Source organism: Trachemys scripta, chromosome 13 (assembly GCF_013100865.1).
Source record: "Trachemys scripta elegans isolate TJP31775 chromosome 13, CAS_Tse_1.0, whole genome shotgun sequence".
In the NCBI taxonomy this organism is placed as follows: Eukaryota; Metazoa; Chordata; order Testudines; family Emydidae; genus Trachemys; species Trachemys scripta.
This window is the reverse complement of record NC_048310.1, coordinates 38,498,955-38,515,276: the sequence shown is the minus strand read 5'-3', so window position 1 is coordinate 38,515,276 and position 16,322 is coordinate 38,498,955. Positions and strand designations below refer to the sequence as shown.

The 16,322-nt window shown below is 58.9% G+C and overlaps 2 protein-coding genes across 2 annotated transcripts; one reads left to right on the top strand and one right to left on the bottom strand.

The window, feature by feature from the left end:
* Window positions 1-1,242: 1,242 nt before the first annotated feature.
* Window positions 1,243-4,268, top strand: BCAR1 (BCAR1 scaffold protein, Cas family member). Its single transcript, XM_034788726.1, has 2 exons — window positions 1,243-1,582; window positions 2,840-4,268. Exons 1-2 carry the CDS (start codon window positions 1,394-1,396, stop codon window positions 3,353-3,355), a joined length of 705 nt encoding a protein of 234 aa, XP_034644617.1. The 5' UTR covers window positions 1,243-1,393; the 3' UTR covers window positions 3,356-4,268.
* A 4,587-nt stretch (window positions 4,269-8,855) lies between these two features.
* Window positions 8,856-16,045, bottom strand: LOC117886625 (chymotrypsinogen A-like). Its single transcript, XM_034788615.1, has 7 exons — window positions 15,941-16,045; window positions 13,498-13,601; window positions 12,719-12,804; window positions 12,014-12,092; window positions 11,096-11,276; window positions 9,784-9,917; window positions 8,856-9,141 (listed from the first exon to the last, which is right to left on the bottom strand). The coding sequence occupies exons 1-7, from the start codon at window positions 15,990-15,992 to the stop codon at window positions 8,980-8,982; spliced, it is 798 nt and encodes a 265-aa protein (XP_034644506.1). The 5' UTR covers window positions 15,993-16,045; the 3' UTR covers window positions 8,856-8,979.
* Window positions 16,046-16,322: the final 277 nt, after the last annotated feature.

Sequence of the window (16,322 nt, the reverse complement as noted above, 5' to 3'; positions counted from 1 at the left end):
TGTGTGTGTGTGTGTGTGTGTGTGTGTGTGTGTGTGTATGTGTATCTATCTATCTATCTCCTCAATATATGTTCCACTCTATATGCATCCGAAGAAGTGGGCTGCAGCCCACGAAAGCTTATGCTCTAATAAATTTGTTAGTCTCTAAGGTGCCACAAGTACTCCTGTTCTTTTTACTTTGTTAGGGCTCTTGTCTGCATTTTCAGCCGTTGGTGACTGGTGACGGGCTGGGGCTGGAGGTTGATTCCATCATCCATACATACCTCATTCACACATCTAAACTAAACTAATAAGATTACATTAGGGTTTTGCAAAATGAAGGTTGCAGCAGGCTTTTACAAAATGGAGTGAGCATTTTAAAATGGAGTTTGAGTTACAATATGGAGAAGCATAATGAATGGCAAACAGTGAGCAGAAGTTACAATGTTGAAACTGTGCAAGTTTCAGTGATTTAAGCAGGAATTGGATTGAAAGTGAAATTTACAAGGGCAGCTGGCAGAACAGCAATGGCTCTTAACAAGCATCTTAATGGTCAATTAGCCAGTTATTGGGGTAACCAGTTTTATGAATGAATGTTACATTCATAAAACTTTACTTATGAACAATTTCACAACCCCCCAGGGGTGAGTGGCTGGCAGCTGGAGAGCCCGTTCCGGAGGTGAGGGGCATGGGGAGGGGCTAGGAACGGGCTAAGCAGGGCCGGTGCAACCCATTAGGCAACCAAGGAGGTCGTCTAGGGTGCTAGCATTTGGGGGGCGGCATTTCGGGTTCTTCGATGGCGACCGGATCTTCGGCCGGCCCCGGTTGTCGTCGGCATTTAGGCGGAGGGAGCTGCGGCAGAGGGGCACAGGGAGGGCCTCCTGCAGCAAGAGGGGGGGGGGGGCACACGGGGGAACTCCCTGCCCCAGCTCATCTCTGCTCCGCCTCCTCCCCTGAGCACGCCGCCCCACTCTGCTTCTCTCCCTCCCAGGCTTGCGGCGCCAAACAGCTGATTGGCGCCGCAAGCCTGGGAGGCGGGAGAAGTGGAGTGGCAACACCGTGCTCAGGGGAGGAGGCGGAGCAGTGGTAAGCTGGGGCGGGGAGCTGCTGCATGGCTCCCTGGGCCGGGGGGGAGCTGCTGCAGGGGGGGCGCCTCAGGGCGGAGGGGGTGGTGGGGAGCTGCCGCAAGGGGGCTCCTTAGGGCGGGGGGGAGGGAGAGCTGCCATAGCGCTCGGGGGCGGGGGGTGCAAGGTGGAAGTTTCCGCGCAAAACATCCTTGCACCTGTCCTGGGGCTAAGAGCTGTCTCCCAGGGCGAGGGCTCCCCAGGCCGGGAGGGGGTGACTGTGCCAGGCCAGCCCCATTCATTGCTGTGCTCCGTGCCAGAGAGAGGGCGTCCCAGATCTCTGCCCTGGCATGGGACGGGCTCCCACCAGGGGAACCCCCCAGTGGGCTGTAATGAAGGGACCCTCCCCCCCATGGCCATTACTCATCCTCTGGCCTCCCGTCTTCCAGGGCAAGGAGGAGTTTGAGAAAACCCAGAAGGAGCTGCTGGAAAAAGGCAACATCATGCGGCAGGGCAAGGGGCAGCTGGAGCAGCAGCAGGTACTGGGGCCCAGCCCTCGGGGGGGGGGGGGGGGGCTCCCACCCCCACAGCACTCTGACAGGAGCCTGGGGAGCACAGGCAGGGCTTAGCTAGTGATGAGGGGAGGCCGGGAAGTGTCCTCTACTGTAGATGGCTCTCCCCAAGCAAGGCCCAGCTATCTGCCCGGGCCCCTCCTGTCCCGACATGCACAGTGCAGCCTCCGTGTCAGGCAGATCCACCCAGCTCGCCCTGTCTCCCGAAGGAGATCCTCTGGCTTTGGGGGGAGTCCTCCTGAAGGCAAGAGAGGCCTAAGGCTGCCCAGTCCCAGGGGCTGGGTAATACAAATAATAAATAATAATGGGATCCGGCCCTGGGGAGCTGAAGGATGCTGTCAAGCCAAGTCCAGACTCCAGCGCACACGGCAGTTCCCTGCTCTGCTCCTTTGACTTGCTGGGGCCGGCACAGACATTTGGGAGGCAGGTTTAACCATTCTGCAATTGGAATTAATGCTGTGGACAATGCGTGAGGCAGATCAGACACCAGCTCCCTTCCCTGTGGCCAGGCCAGGCCCCGCAGGACCCCCAGGGACAGACTCCAGCTCCCTTCCCCGTGGCCAGGCCAGGCCCCGCGGGGCCCCCAGGGACAGACTCCGGCTCCCTTCCCCGTGGCCAGGCCAGGCCCTGCGGGGCCCCCAGGGACAGACTCCGGCTCCTTCCCCCGTGGCCAGGCCAGGCCCCGCAGGCCCCCAGGGACAGACTCCGGCTCCCTCCCCCGTGGCCAGGCCAGGCCCTGCGGGGCCCCCAGGGACAGACTCCGGCTCCTTCCCCCATGGCCAGGCCAGGCCCCGCAGGCCCCCAGTGACAGACTCCGGCTCCCTCCCCATGGCCATGCTTTTATCTGAGCCTCGCTGCTCCCCTTTCCCTTGATGCCTAGGGCTGGGGTTCTGAACACACTTGCTCGCAATGGGGTGTCTGTCTGTGTCCCAGTCAGCGAGTAGAGCCAGGCCTAGGCGTGCTGACCCCACTGCCATCAGCCAGGATGGACCTGGGGACTTTGACACTAAGAGATTTTCAAGAACAAAGGGAGTTAGTGCCTAATCCCCTTGGGCAGCATTGACAGTGCCAGACTGTGGCAGAGGTGCGTGGTATTGACTCCTCTGGCTGAGTCAGTAGCTGTTGCGGGAGCTAGCCACGGGGAGGGGGCCGCAGGGGCACTTTGTCGTACTCAGCCAGGCCTGCCCACGCCCTGCCCCTAACCTGCTGTCCGTCTCCCCCCAGCTGAAGCAGTTTGAGCGGCTGGAGCAGGAGGTCACGCGCCCCATCGACAACGACCTCTCCAGCTGGACGCCGCCGCAGCACTACGCCCAGGTGCGGGGCAGCAGCACCCTGTGCCCCTCCGACCACCAGCTGCTGCTCTTCTACCTGGAGCAGTGCGAGGCCAACCTCACCACGCTCACCAACGCCGTGGACGCCTTCTTTACCGCCGTGGGCACCAACCAGCCACCCAAGATCTTCGTGGCCCACAGCAAGTTCGTCATCCTCAGTGCCCACAAGCTGGTGTTCATCGGCGACACCCTGTCACGCCAAGCCCGTGCGCAGGACGTGCGCCACAAGGTCACCCACTACAGCAACCTGCTGTGTGACATGCTCAAGGAGATCGTGGTGACCACCAAGGCCGCCGCCCTCCACTACCCGTCCCCCTCCGCTGCCAAGGACATGGTGGAGCGGGTCAAAGACCTGGCCAGCAGCACACAGCAGTTCAGGATGGTGCTGGGGCAGCTGGCGGCCATGTGACGGCCTCACCAGTACACACCACGCTGGGAACTACTCAGAGAGATCAGTCTGCTATTAACGACTGCCTCTGCACAGCAGAGCATGAGACGAGTGTAAACGGGCTTGTAAATATTTAAAGACTCCCATTGGGCGCAGGGGGCAGAGGCGGGGCACAAGTGACAATGCTGGGCTCCTGTTCGCTCTTCCCCCTTTGCCCCGAAGAGCGAGGTAGTTTTTAGGCCGCGCTGGCAATTTGTTAAGGACGCTTTGAGGTGAAAGGCTGGAGAGCCAGGAGAGAGGTTGTGGCCTCGGAAAGAAGAGGGGGCCCTGGGCTTCCCGTAACGAAGCCATAGAGGCAAATTATTGTTCGTGATGGATTCAGAGCGCCTTAGGCCAGTGGGCGATATTTAAAAAAAGAACTCGAATTTGAATCGGAGCAATGCAATTAGAGCGGGCGCGAGCAATCAAAGGGAAGTCCAGTAGTGTCAGCTGACAGTTAGGGGCAAGTGTGATTTCCATTGACTTTGGGGCCTGATCTAATTAATGAGCTCTCTCTGCTAATTGACAGCCGTTTAATTGTGCAGAACGAATCAATCCAATGGTATCTGGGTGGAGATGAAAAGGAAACTGACAGAGTCCAATGGGGGAAAGATTTATATAAGTACAGTTAAACTGTAAGCTGGAGGAGTGTCTGTGTGTCCATTGCCTGGCCTAACAGACAGCCCCTGGGGCCGGCAGGATGGACGCAGGGAGGTGTGCCTCACCGTGGCATGTCATGGTTGGGTTTTGCTAAGATCGGCTGTAGCAGTAATGCGAATCGAAATTGGTGCCTTGAAATGTGGGGGTTCCCGGATCTCTGGAGTACCTCACGGCCTGTATGGATACTCATTGCTATGGAGCCTGCTGGCATGGCAGCATAAAGGTTTGCCTAGAACCCCTCTGCCTTGTGGTTGTGTTTTGGGGGGGGGGGGGGGGGGGAGACTGGTGTGTGAGCGTTGCCCGGAATGCAGAGGAGATGGGATCCCATGTTCCCATGGCAGATGGAGATGTGAGAACTTATCCTCTCCCAGCGGGAGCTCCAAGGCATGGGCTGGAGTCAGAAAGCCCCCAAGTACCTGGCTGATAAGGCCGTTATCTCAGTGCCCTCTGTGGTCCCGTGTTGCTCGCCAGCTAAGCAGTCTGGGGCTGAGTCACTATGAATGGGAGACCCACTGGCAGTGTTGGGTTCCTGGGGGTTGCCCATCCCGTGGAGTCAGTACCAAGCCCATACCCCAGCCAGCAGGTGCTGTGCTGCTGGGTCAGCTCTCATGAGATGCAACACAGGGGCTCTGACTAAGGGGCCACTGAAGCTCCTGTTGCACCCAATAAGAGATGGGTGCGTTTCACTCGCCTCTAGGATCAGCCCACTGAGGTGTGGCATTCCAGCTGCCAGGTTTCACCCCAGAGGTGGCTGCATGTCGCTAGCAGGGAAGCAGAATGCTGCATAGAGCTTGCCAAGGGTTTTGTGGCCCTATGGGGGTGAAAGACACTGTGTAAATGTCGGGTGCTGCTGTTTTCCATCCCTAACTCCTGTGCCAACAGCACTCGGCTTGGGCATCTCACTGAGGTTTGCCAGCTCCTAGCACTCTCCTCAGCTGGGTTCTTTCCTGCCCATGGTTAATCAGGATGTAGGCCCTGATCCCCTTAGCCCACACAGTGTCGCTCTGGCCTACAGGGGGCGCTCCGTGGGCACAAGATTGGCATGCTGCTGCTGCCTGACAGGGAACTGAGTGCAGCCTGCTTGTTCATGGCGCTCAGCTGAGGAAAATGGGGCTGAGCAGGAAACTCAGCGGGAAAGAGTAGGGCACCCTGGGTAAAGATTTGGGGGTTGTGGTGCATAATCCACTGAAATGAGCTCCCCATGCAGCGCTGGGGCCAAAAGGGCTCATGCAGAAACGGGGGAATCTCGAGTAGGAGCAGAGAGGTTCTTTGATCTCTGCATGTGGCCCTGGTGCGACCACTGCTGGAATTCTGTGTCCAGTTGTGGTGTGCACAGTTCAAGAAGGATGTTGATAATTGGAGAGGGTCAGAGAAGAGCCACGAGAATGAATAAAGAATCAGAAAACCTGCCTGATAGTGGTAGACCCTAGGACCTCAATCTGCTTATCTTAAAATAAATAAATTAATGGAGATATCCTATCTCCTAGAACTGGAAGGGACCTTGAAAGGTCATCGAGTCCAGCCCCCTGCCTTCACTAGCAGGACCAAGTACTGATTTTGCCCCAGATCCCTAAGTGGCCCTCTCAAGGATTGAACTCACAACCCTGGGTTTAGCGGGCCAATGCTCAAATCGCTGAGCCATCCCTCCACCCAAAGAGAAGGTTCAGGGGGACTTGACACAGTCTGTAAGTACCCACATGGGGAACAAATATTTAACAATGGGCTCTTCAGTTTAGCAGACAAAGGTCTCACACAAGCCAATGGCTGGAAGTTGACACTAGACAAATTGAGACTGGAAATAAGGTGTCAGTTTTTAACAATGAGAATAATTAATCACTGGAACAATTTACCAAGGGTCCTGGGGAGTTCTCCGTCACTGACCATTTTTAAATGGAGATTTGCTGCTTTTCTAAGAGCTCTGCTGTAGGAGTGATAGTGGGCAGGGCTCTGGCCTGGGCTGTGCAGGGGGTCAGACTAGATGATCACACTGGTCCCTTCTGGCCTTGGCTTTAGTTGGGCATTTTACTAATGACGTCGGTGACCACAGGATTTCGCCCCACATGGAACAACATGGGAGCCTACCTCAAGTGGCTGTTTTTGTGGGGTCACTTGCAATAAAGCATGCAGCCTAGTGTATTGCGCCTGGGACGCAGGAAAGCCCAGCTTCATTCCCGCTTCTGCCCCTGGCCTGCAGGATGCCTGTAAGCAAGTCACTTCCCCAGTCTCTGCCTCCGTGTCCCTAGCTGTAAAATGGGGAGGATGTACGGTGCTGAGAGCTTCGGTGCCGGTAAGCACTGGGCCTCATTACTAAAGTGCCCCTGACAATTGAACAATAGGGGTATTGTAGGGCTACCACTGTCATGTTGCACAATGGGGCCTTGATCCTGACTGGGTCTCCGGCCACTAACCCCATACAAAGCCCTACTGCTAACAATCTTTGGGGCTAGACAGCCCCACTCCTTTCCTCAGTAGCTTGGCCAGCCCCCCTCAGTTTGTGTACAGTGCAAATGCCAAGGAGGCAGCAGAGTCGATCATCTGTGTTGGCCCACCAGGGTCTCGCAGGGGCAGGGCTGTTTGCAACGTCCCCCCCAAAAAAATTATATGAAAAGGAAACAAACTTTTATTTTTGTTGTTTATTTTTTGGGGCCGATTGTCAAAACGCTGAATTTCCTGGAAACATTCGCCCAGCCGGCCACCCAGCGCGGCACCGGAGTTGGAACGGCAGCAGGAAGGTCCTTTCCTTCCAAGGAAGCCCTACCAGGGAGCTGAAAGGGGCCCTGTCACATGCTGCCAAAACAGCCGTTTTTCCATCCAAAACCAGTAGTGCTGGGAACCAGCAGGGAAGGGGAAGCTGGGGGCCAGTGGTGCAGGCTGCTGGGGAACCGCTCTTGTTTATGGCCCTGGGCAGGGAGGGGGATAATGGGTCTGGGAGTGCATTATGGGGTTGTGTCACTGGGACGAGTGGATGGGCTCAGCAGACCAGAGGTGGAGAAGGGGCTGTGGAGGGGGTAGAGACGGTGACTCCAGGGGTGACCAGAAGCTGGATTGGTTATACATGGTGCAGCACTGGGGAAGGGAGGAAACAAGCAGCCAGCCAAGGACTTGCATTTCTAGAGGGCTGTTCCTCCCAGAGCACCGGCCGCTAGACATGGATCGTTCATCCAGCACTGAATTGCAGCCGGGGCCAGCTCCAGGCACCAGCTTAACAAGCAGGTGCTTGGGGCAGCCAAGGGAGAGGGGTAGCACCTGCGGCAATTCGGGGGTGGCAGGTTCCTCACTCCTTCTGGGAGCGAAGGACCTGCCACTAAACTGCCACCGCTGATCGTGGCTTTTTTTTTTTTTTTTTTGCTTGGGGCGGCAGAAATGCTGGAGCTGGCCCTGATTGCAGCCACCTTGCGCGTGGAGCGTTTTGGCTGGGTAACAGCAGACAGGAACGCTAAGTGCCGGTCCAGACAAGGAGGACAGAGCACGGTTTTCTACAGAGGGCTCCGGGCTGCTTGCAGAGCTGGGCAAACCACACAGCTTCCACTACACTAGTGTCCTGAGAACTAGGGGAATCTCTCCAAGTGGCTGAGTGCCACAATCCTGAGCAAGATGCCCACAAGCTGTGGGGCCTGCACTCTGGCATGCAGACCCAATCCCGTCTAGGCCACCTGCTAGCACCAGCTCTGAGTTCAGCCCCTGCACAGGGCTGTGGCTGGAGCCATCACGGCTCTTGGAGATGCACCGTCGCACCTGCGTGCAGCATGGCTTTGTCTCCCACCAGTGGCTGCACCAGGTAAGTACATCATGAGGCTGCGACTGTAGCCATGGGACCAGCTTTATTCGGCGATGGCTTCTCTGGGGCATCATTAGGTGCAATGACTGGGGGCATTGAACAGCCTCCACAGCCAGGTGTGACTCACCTGCTACTGGCCCTGCCAGGTACGCAGCTGAGGCGTCTGCTACCCCCAAACTGACCAGCTGGTGTTTAGCTCCGGCAGTGGAGTTGCCCAAACGCGGCCCAGCCAGCAAGCATGGCCCTGGCAATGTGTGGCCCAGGCCTGAAAAGGCAGGATTGGGCTGCCGTGATCACGAGAGGGCACGTGGGAGCCATGAGCTCCACGCTGGAGACATGGCCAATGCCCCGAACCACTGACCTGGGTCCTGCGCTATGCAGTGAGCTACCGCCCACGCCAGAGCTAGCTAGTGGGTCAGGCTGAGCTGTGCAGACCTTGAAGCCAGCATGGGCGCACCCTGACCCTCAGTTACCCCACACACATGGAGGGGGGGAGAATCTCCCAGCATACGGTGCATGGCGGGAGCTGCGGATAGCTCCGTGTGAGGGAGGCAAACCTGGGAGAGGGCTCAAACAGCAGTTTGGCTGGTGGGGATGCACTAAGCAATGGGGGCGAAGCCTGGTTCATGTCTCTAGTCCATCCAAGACCTAGATGGCCCCTGCTAACCCTGTGCCCCGCTGAGCTCTCCCTGGGGGGTAAGGAGGGTGGCCCTCATAGCCAGGCTGGGGCTCATGCGATGCTCCTGGAAGCTTCTTCCCCCATGCCGGGGTAGAGAGGGGGCTTCCCTCATGGATCAGCTTCCCCAGCTCCACGCCAGCGGCCACAGCCTGGCTGGCCACGGGCACAAAGCTCAGTTGAGGGGTAGGGAACTTAAAGGCGGCTTCACCAGGTGTGGGCCCTGCCTAGGCGTGGTGGGTGTGAGCACCCCCTGCTGGGTCAGCTGCAGCTGGCATGTGGTGCCCAGGCTGTGCCCGGTCCCTTGGACACAGCGTGCTAGTGCCCTGAAGACGGCAGGAACTCGGAGGCCCAATGCTGCAGAAGGGTTTTATTGGAAGGCCGCGGGGCTGCGTCTGAGCCAGGTAGAACTAGGTCACCTGCGGCGAGAGAAGGATGCAGAGCTGCAGCCGTGGAGCTGGGGCCTAGCCATTAGGAGCCCCCCCGCCAGGCTCAGTTGTTGGCCATGATGCTGTCGATCCATGGGCGGAGCAGGCTCACGCGGGCGTAGACGCCTGGCGAGGTAGTGGCGCAGCGGCTGCTACCCCAGGACACGATGCCCACCAGATACCAGACTCTGTTCTCCTGGCAGACAAGGGGGCCGCCGGAGTCACCCTGTGAAGCAGATGGAGATGCAGGCTCAGCCGCCAGGGCTTCAGAGAGCTGGGCACCAGGCCCTCCAGTGCCAGCCCCTTGCCCAGACACCCTGCCAGGGATCATCCCAAAGTGGGGCCCCTGCTAGCCTGGATCTCGCCCTCCTGTGCCACGCTGGGGAGGAGCTGCGCTGGAGAGATCAGACCAGGAGCACCCTCCCCTGCCCAGGGCAGAATGCCTGCCTTTGCTGCCAGAAGGACAAGGACCCTGTCCCTGGATTGGCACATTCTCCCCGGCCTGGTGACCCCAAGATGAGGAACCACGGCCAGCCAAGAGCTCACGCTCCCCTGCTTCCCACCCTGGGCCACAGGCACCGTCCTAGCCAAGCAGCAATGACTGAGCCAGTCAGTGCTCTGGACAATGCCTCTATGGGCCCATGCAACAGGCATGAGGGTTTCACGCCCTGCGTGGGATCACTGTGCCCTTCCCCCACACACACCCAGACTGGGGAGCAGAAGACCACAGCAGGGTTCAAGCAAGGTAGCCATGTGTGGCCAGGCCGCAGGGCTAGTAGAGGCGCAGAGCGGCCAGCAGAGGGCGTGAGCCTGCGCTGGAGGTGGAAGGAGGTTGGCCAGCGGGGCAGCCCCAGCCCTGGGGCCATACCATGCAGGAGGAGGAGCCGGCTGCTCCAGCGCAGATCATTGAGTCCAGGATGTTGCCGTCCCAGTAGTTTTTACACTCCTCATTAGTCAGCAGGGGCAGCGCCGTCTGCTGCAGTTTGCTTGGGGTGCTTAAGGCTGGAAAGGGAGCGGAGAGAGGGCAGGGTCAGGGCCGCACCCCACGGAGCCGCCACCTGCATTCCACATGACATGGCGCATGGCCTGTGTGGCTCACATGTGCTGCACGTGGGAGCTGGGTGCGCTGCCAAACACACCCTATGGAACGGGTGAGCTGCACAGGAGCCCCCCGCAACCAGCCCGTCCTGCTACCGAGGCACAGCCCCTGGCTCCCCAGTGGGGCTGGGCATCCCATGCACCCTGCTGAAAGCTGGGGCAGGCAGATGGGCAGCCCAAGAGCAGGCACTGGGTTCCCAGGTCCAACTCATTGCAGAGCCACAGGCCGGGCTCTCCAGGGACTGGAGATGCCAGAGAGCTCTGGCCCCAGGCGGAGGAAAAGGCTCTTTCACCAACACTCCCCCACTTGCCCTGGCTCGCGTTCCCCTGCCCACACATGGGGAGCTGGCCAGGCCTTCTCAAGCAGCATCCCACAGCAGCCTGGCAGCGGTGGGCTCACAGGCTGGCCTGCCAGCTGGCCAGTCAGTGCTTTGCGTGCTAGGAGTTAGATCCCCCCCCCACCCACACCCCCAGGGCCAGCTCCAGCCCGGCTCTGCCAATGCCTCAATGCACAGCTGCCTCAAAGTCCGACCTGTGGATCCCCCGTGCCCATGGGTGGCTCTAGGTGGGCACCAGGCACATTGGGTCTAGACCAGACACATCACTATAGAAAGGCCACAGCCCTGGCCCTTACCACCTGCGTAGAAGGGGCTCGGTCCAGGCCAGGCTGGTGACAGGAACAGAGCCCAATGGTTTCTCACACCTCCCCTCAGGGAGTGCTCTGCGCATGGGGGGGCCACCAACATGCCCCGATGCCAATGAGGGTGTGAACCCCAGGGGGCTGACAGCTCAGTATTGCCATGTGGGAAAACTCATGTACCCCTCCACCCCCGGGCATCCCTCACTCCCCACGCTGAATGTGCTTTGCAATCACCAGAGTGCACAGCCTCTCAGCATTACTGTCCCCCGCCTACAGGTGGGGAAACTGAGGCATAAGGTGCGTAACTAACTGCCCTTGATCTCGCGATTCCTAGCCCTGGGTCCTACCCCGCAATGCGTGTGAGTGACCCAGCCAAACTGGCCGTTGAAGTTGGCCCTAAGGCTATGTGGGCTCCACTACCCAAGGCACCAGGAGGACGTACCGTTGTAGCGGGTCTTGCCCCAGCCAGTGGTGACGCAGAGCTGGCCACTCCGGTACTGCTCCCCGGCGGCTGCCAGACACACCGGGGCCACAGTGCTGCCCAGCTCCGCGGCCGTGGCCAGCTTGATGAGCGCAATGTCATTATTGATGGTGTTGGAGTTATACTGCGGGTGGGTGAAAACCTGCAGCAGAGAGACAGGCCTATGAGGACAGGTTCCTGCAGCTACCCCTCCCCCACGGCGAGGGTACTCACATGGACCCCGTTGCCATGGTGCCTGGCCAGGGTACATTCAGCGGGCACTGAGACCAGCCGGCCTCACCAGGCCTGGGGCAGCCGCTGAGTCTGCTCCTTAGAGCTAGCAGGCAGCATGTGGCAGGCAACCTCCCACTGCTCCCAATGCCCGCTGCACCCAGAGAGGGCTGCTGGGAGCTGCAGTCTCTCAGGAGGGCACCGGGTCCCATGGGGCACAGGCTGTGTGCGGAGGCAGTGACTCTCCACGCATGGGGCACGCCCCGCATGGCTGGAGCAGGGCAGCAGTCAGATCCCTCGGGGGGCCAGGCTGTGTGAGACAGGGCCATAGCCTGACGCTGCAGTGGCTGGCACAATTGGGTGGCTCTGGAGGGGAACCCCCACTGCACCCCTGCAGGGGCAGCTGCCCCAGCTGAGCTCCCTCACTGGCTGTGGTGCTGGCACAATGCCCCCAGGCCTGGAGCACATACACTCACACAGGAGTTCACAGCTGTTCCCCATCTCACCCCCCGGAGAGCTCACTCTGTAGAGCGGGGCTGCACAGAGGCAGCGAGCAGACAGCAACCCTGGGGGCTCATGGCACCCACCGGGGGTTGTACCCAGAGGCTCAGCGTCTGTGCCAGGCTCCCCCGCCTGCAGTGGGTCGGCACCGAGCAAGCACTCACTCACCTGCTGGATGGCCAGTTTCTGCACTTTCTCTTGGGAGGAGCTGCGGTCGTGTTCCCCGAGCACCACCACGTTGGATTTTCTGGGGCCAGAAGAGAGGGCAGTTAGTGTCCCGGGAGAGCTGGGATCACCCCCAGCGAAGGGCGATGTGTGGGGCACTGTGGGATGGGGAGCTAGCAGCCAGTGGTGCCAAGCTAGCCCCATCCCTGCTGATCCTGTCAGCACTCACTGACGTGCCATTGGGCCCGTGAGTTGTAGCTGGTGCATTTGGCCATGCAGCGGGCGTTCCTGCCTGACTGGGGCTAGTGCCCAGGTGCACCCGGGACTGTTCACCCGTGCAGAGGGAGCCTTCCCCTGCACGTAGCTGGGGCCTTCCATGCGGGCAGCAACCTGGCTGGATCAGGCACAGTTTTCCCCTTGGTCTGTTTGATGGGTTAGCCCATGCAGCCTGCCATGCTGGGGGCAGCCCAGCATTACGGGATTGGGGGCTGGAACAATCGTCCGGGCGCTAGGTGTGATCTCGAAGGGCAAGGGGAAGTGACATCTCCATGGCTGGGGCTGGAGCCTGACCCTGGGCTAGCAGCACTCAGCTGCCCCACGGGGCCCATCCCCCCCTTCAAGCGGCATCAGACAGGCTGCTAAGCCATGTGTCTTATCTCCCCTCCTCCCCTTCCCCCCCAGCCCATCCCCAGGGCGGTCCCCACTCACGTCACTCCGCAGTGCGCAGCTGTCACCACCCAACGCTCGCTGACCAGGGAGCCACCACAGAAGTGCCAGCTGTTCGTCTGCGACTGCTGCAATTGCCAACCATGGGGAGACTGTAAGGCCCTAGAAAGGCCCCCCGCCCCAGGGCCCATGCCCTCCGGATATTGCCAGCAAGGTCGAACCACACTGAAAACAATTGCAGTGTCCAGCTAAGGCATGGCCCTCGGCAGCTAGGAGGGCACCTTCCCTTGGCCTCAGCCACAAGCTCTCTGCAGCCTCCCCCGAGGGTCACTGGCAGCAGGGACTGAATCTGGCACTTCTGCTTCTATGAGCAGGAGCCACACGGGCCTGTGCTTGTCATACACCATGGGGTGGGGGTAGGAGTGCCCTATTGGGTGGGGGTAGTGTCCAAGAGCCGCCCTTCCCACGACTTCATCCCCAGCGTCTGCGCTGCAGGAGTACGGCCTCTGGGAGCTGAAAGGGGGGCCAGGGCCGGCGCTACCATTTTTGCTGCCCCAACGAGAAAAAAAAAAGCCGCTCGGACTGTGCCGCAACAAGAATGGACGGAATGCCGCCCCTTAGCATGTGCCACCCCAGGCACGTGCTTCCTCCGCTGGTGCATGGAGCCGGCCCTGGTGGGGGCAGGGCTTGGAGATGGGACAGAGCCATGGGGGCGGAGCCAAGCAAGGAAAGAGTTCGGGTCACCACTGGGGCGGGGCGGGGCATGAAGGGAGTAGACAGGGCACCTGGCACCAACAGAGAGACATCCCCACCCTTCTTACCTGCAGGGAGACCTGCCAGGGCCAGGATCCGGGAACCGCCTCCTCACCATTCACAATGCGGGCGTAGCCGCTGATGATGGGTTGGATTTTCTGCACACCACAGCCTGGCAGGGAAAGGGAGTCAGCCTGGGTCTCCGCCCGCTCCCCACTGGCACCCTGGGGCCACAGCGCCAGCTACCCAGAGACACTCCAGCCCATCTCCCTCCTGCAGCCTGGTGAGAGCATGGGCAGTGCCTGGCGGAACAATTGCCAGAGCCTGGCCCAGAAGGGGTTACGCGGAGGAGTCTGAGATTGTGGAACCTTCCTATTCAGAATGAAAACCCAGAGACACTGTCTGGGGCAGCCTGCCTGGCACCGTGCAGCATCACCAACCCTCGTGGCAGCCGTGCATTTAGTGTATATACATACACAATGCTGGGGTCTAACTTAGCTGGTCCACTCATGAACGAGATCTTGGAGTCACTGTGGATAGTTCTCTGAAATCATCCACTCAATGTGCAGCGGCAGTCAAAAAAGCGAACAGAATGTTGGGAGTCATTAAGAAAGGGATAGATAACACAGAAAATATCGTATTGCCTCTATATAAATCCATGGTACGCCCACACCTTGAATACTGCGTGCAGGTGTGGTTGCCCCATCTCAAAAAAGCTATAGTAGAGTTGGAAGAGATACAGAGAAGAGCAACAAAAATGATTAGGGGTATGGAACATTCCGGATAAGGCTTGGAAAACAGATGACTGGGGTGGGGGGGATATGCTAGAGGTCTATACAATCATGACTGGTGTGGAGAAAGTGAATAAGGAAATGTTATTTACCCCTTCATTTAACATACGAACTGGGGTCACCAAGTGAAATTAATAGGCAGCAGATTTAAAACAAACAAAAGGAAGTATTTCTTCACACAGCACACAGTCAAGTTGTGGAACTCTTTTCCAGGGGATGTTGTGAAGGTCACCAGCCCCAGAGCACCCTGTGCCAAGTGCCTGGGGGTCAGCCAGAGCAGTCCCTCTCCTGGCATCCGAAGGAGCTTGACTGGCCCAGCTGCAGAGCAACGAAGAGCACAGCTCCCGTGACAAAGCCCAGCAGCCCCCACGCCACAGCCGAGCAGCAGGTAGCTGGCCCCGGGAGGCCCTGCTCAACTCAGCAGGCCCAGGCACTCCTGCCTTAGCACTTTTGAATAGTTCAGCGGGGAAAGTAATCTCTGGCACACGCTCAGTGCCGGCCGGTGTCCACCAGCCTCATGTGCAGCACAGGCTCCCCTGTGCACATGGCTGCCTCCCAGCTGCATTCACGCGCTTGAGCGCAGTATTTGGGCATCGGGGCCACACCGCTGATGAAAGGGGAGCGGGACCCGGTCGCCTGTGACTCACACACAATCATGATTGGCTCCACGCCAAGCCCATTCCCAGCCCGAGTGCTCTCAGCCACGCTAGAATCATTCCCGCTGGTCCACTCCCACCACTGCTGCGTCAGCAATAGCAGCGCTGGAGGAGCCTGGATGGTGGCATTTTAACCCTCGCCCAGGTATTAAGCACGATGCGAGTGCAGACACAGCCAGTGGGGAATATTTCACTGCCACGTTTCACCTGCCAGCTCCCAGCCATTCGTGCTGGTCACACAGAAAGAACCTTGTATTTATACCCCATTCTTCACGCCTGAAAGCAGCTGAGCCACTTTCCCACAATTCACCACTAAGCAGAGGCCAAACCTAGACTATTCCAGCTGCCCAGAGTGAGCTCCAGAGAGTCACTGCACCAGACTGCAGGCAGGTGGTGAGAGCGGCAACCTTATCTACAGCACTCACTGCCGCTGTTACAGCAGACATTACCCATTGCTTGGCCTGCTGCTGAAATGCAGCCAGCTCTGGTGTGGAACGTAGCAGCTGCTTAACAGCCCACAGCAACACCCCCACAACATTTTAGAGACGACACTGAAGACTATTGTCGCTCTTAAGCACACAGAGGGGCACTGAAGGAGGCACAAAATAACTAGCCAAACTGGCCTGGATTAAACAACCCTGGTCTGGCAACTGGTGCAGCATTTTGGCTGCTGGCAAGTGCAGCAGATTCAGGACTCAAGGGCTTTTAATCAAGCAAGATCAAAGCCCTTTACAAGGAGATCAGGATCATTAGCCCCATTTTACAGAGGGGAAACTGAGGCACAGAGCAGGGCAGTGCAATGCCCAAGGTCACCCAGCAGCACAGTCAGGAATAGAACACAGATCTCCTAGGTCCCAATAGAGTTCCCTGTCCCCTATGCCACACTCCTGATGAAGCTAACGGGGATTCCTGGACACAGCCAGCCCCAGGCGTCTCTCTCTAGTTTCCAGCCTGACCAGCACAGTCTGCGCTGCTATGTCCCCACACAGGGCCTCCGGAGCCCGGATGAGGCTGTCGCTTAATGGATTATGCAGCCCAAGCAGAGAAGGGCCCGCCTGGCTTACCATGAGCCGTGCCGAGGAGCGCCAGGCAGGAGAGCAGCCACAGAGCAGCCATGCTAGCAACGAGGCTGAGGCGTGCAGACAGGGTGGACGAGACGAGGCTGCAGGTCTTTTATCCCCAGTGCCAGTATGGGTCAGAGTAGGGCCAGTGAGGGGACTGGGGGCCATGGGAACATCCGCTGCAAGGCAAACATGCCACCCCATGCTCCCGTGATACCGCGATTGATTACTGTATTGGCAGGAGTTGTGGGCACTTTTTTCGTGAAGTGGATGTATTTTTAGAAGCAGGGCAGCTGGTTTGCTTTCCAGGCTGGCTCCCATGGCGAAGAGAGGGGTTAGCCGCCATCAGGAAGGGCGTCAGACATGGCCCATTTCCAGGAGGAAA

What these genes read in the sequence shown, in the direction of transcription:
- LOC117886625 (XM_034788615.1), bottom strand. Translation starts at nt 15,992, where the DNA reads ATGGCTGCTCTGTGGCTGCTCTCCTGCCTGGCGCTCCTCGGCACGGCT. An exon ending in CCTGGCAGGTCTCCCTGCAG is followed by an intron (nt 12,805 to 13,497) that starts GTAAGAAGGGTG and finishes TGGCAATTGCAG; the next exon opens with CAGTCGCAGACGAACAGCTG. An exon ending in GCTGCGCACTGCGGAGTGAC is followed by an intron (nt 12,093 to 12,718) that starts GTGAGTGGGGAC and finishes TTCTGGCCCCAG; the next exon opens with AAAATCCAACGTGGTGGTGC.
- BCAR1 (XM_034788726.1), top strand. Translation starts at nt 1,394, where the DNA reads ATGGGACGGGCTCCCACCAGGGGAACCCCCCAGTGGGCTGTAATGAAG. An exon ending in GGCAGCTGGAGCAGCAGCAG is followed by an intron (nt 1,583 to 2,839) that starts GTACTGGGGCCC and finishes GTCTCCCCCCAG; the next exon opens with CTGAAGCAGTTTGAGCGGCT.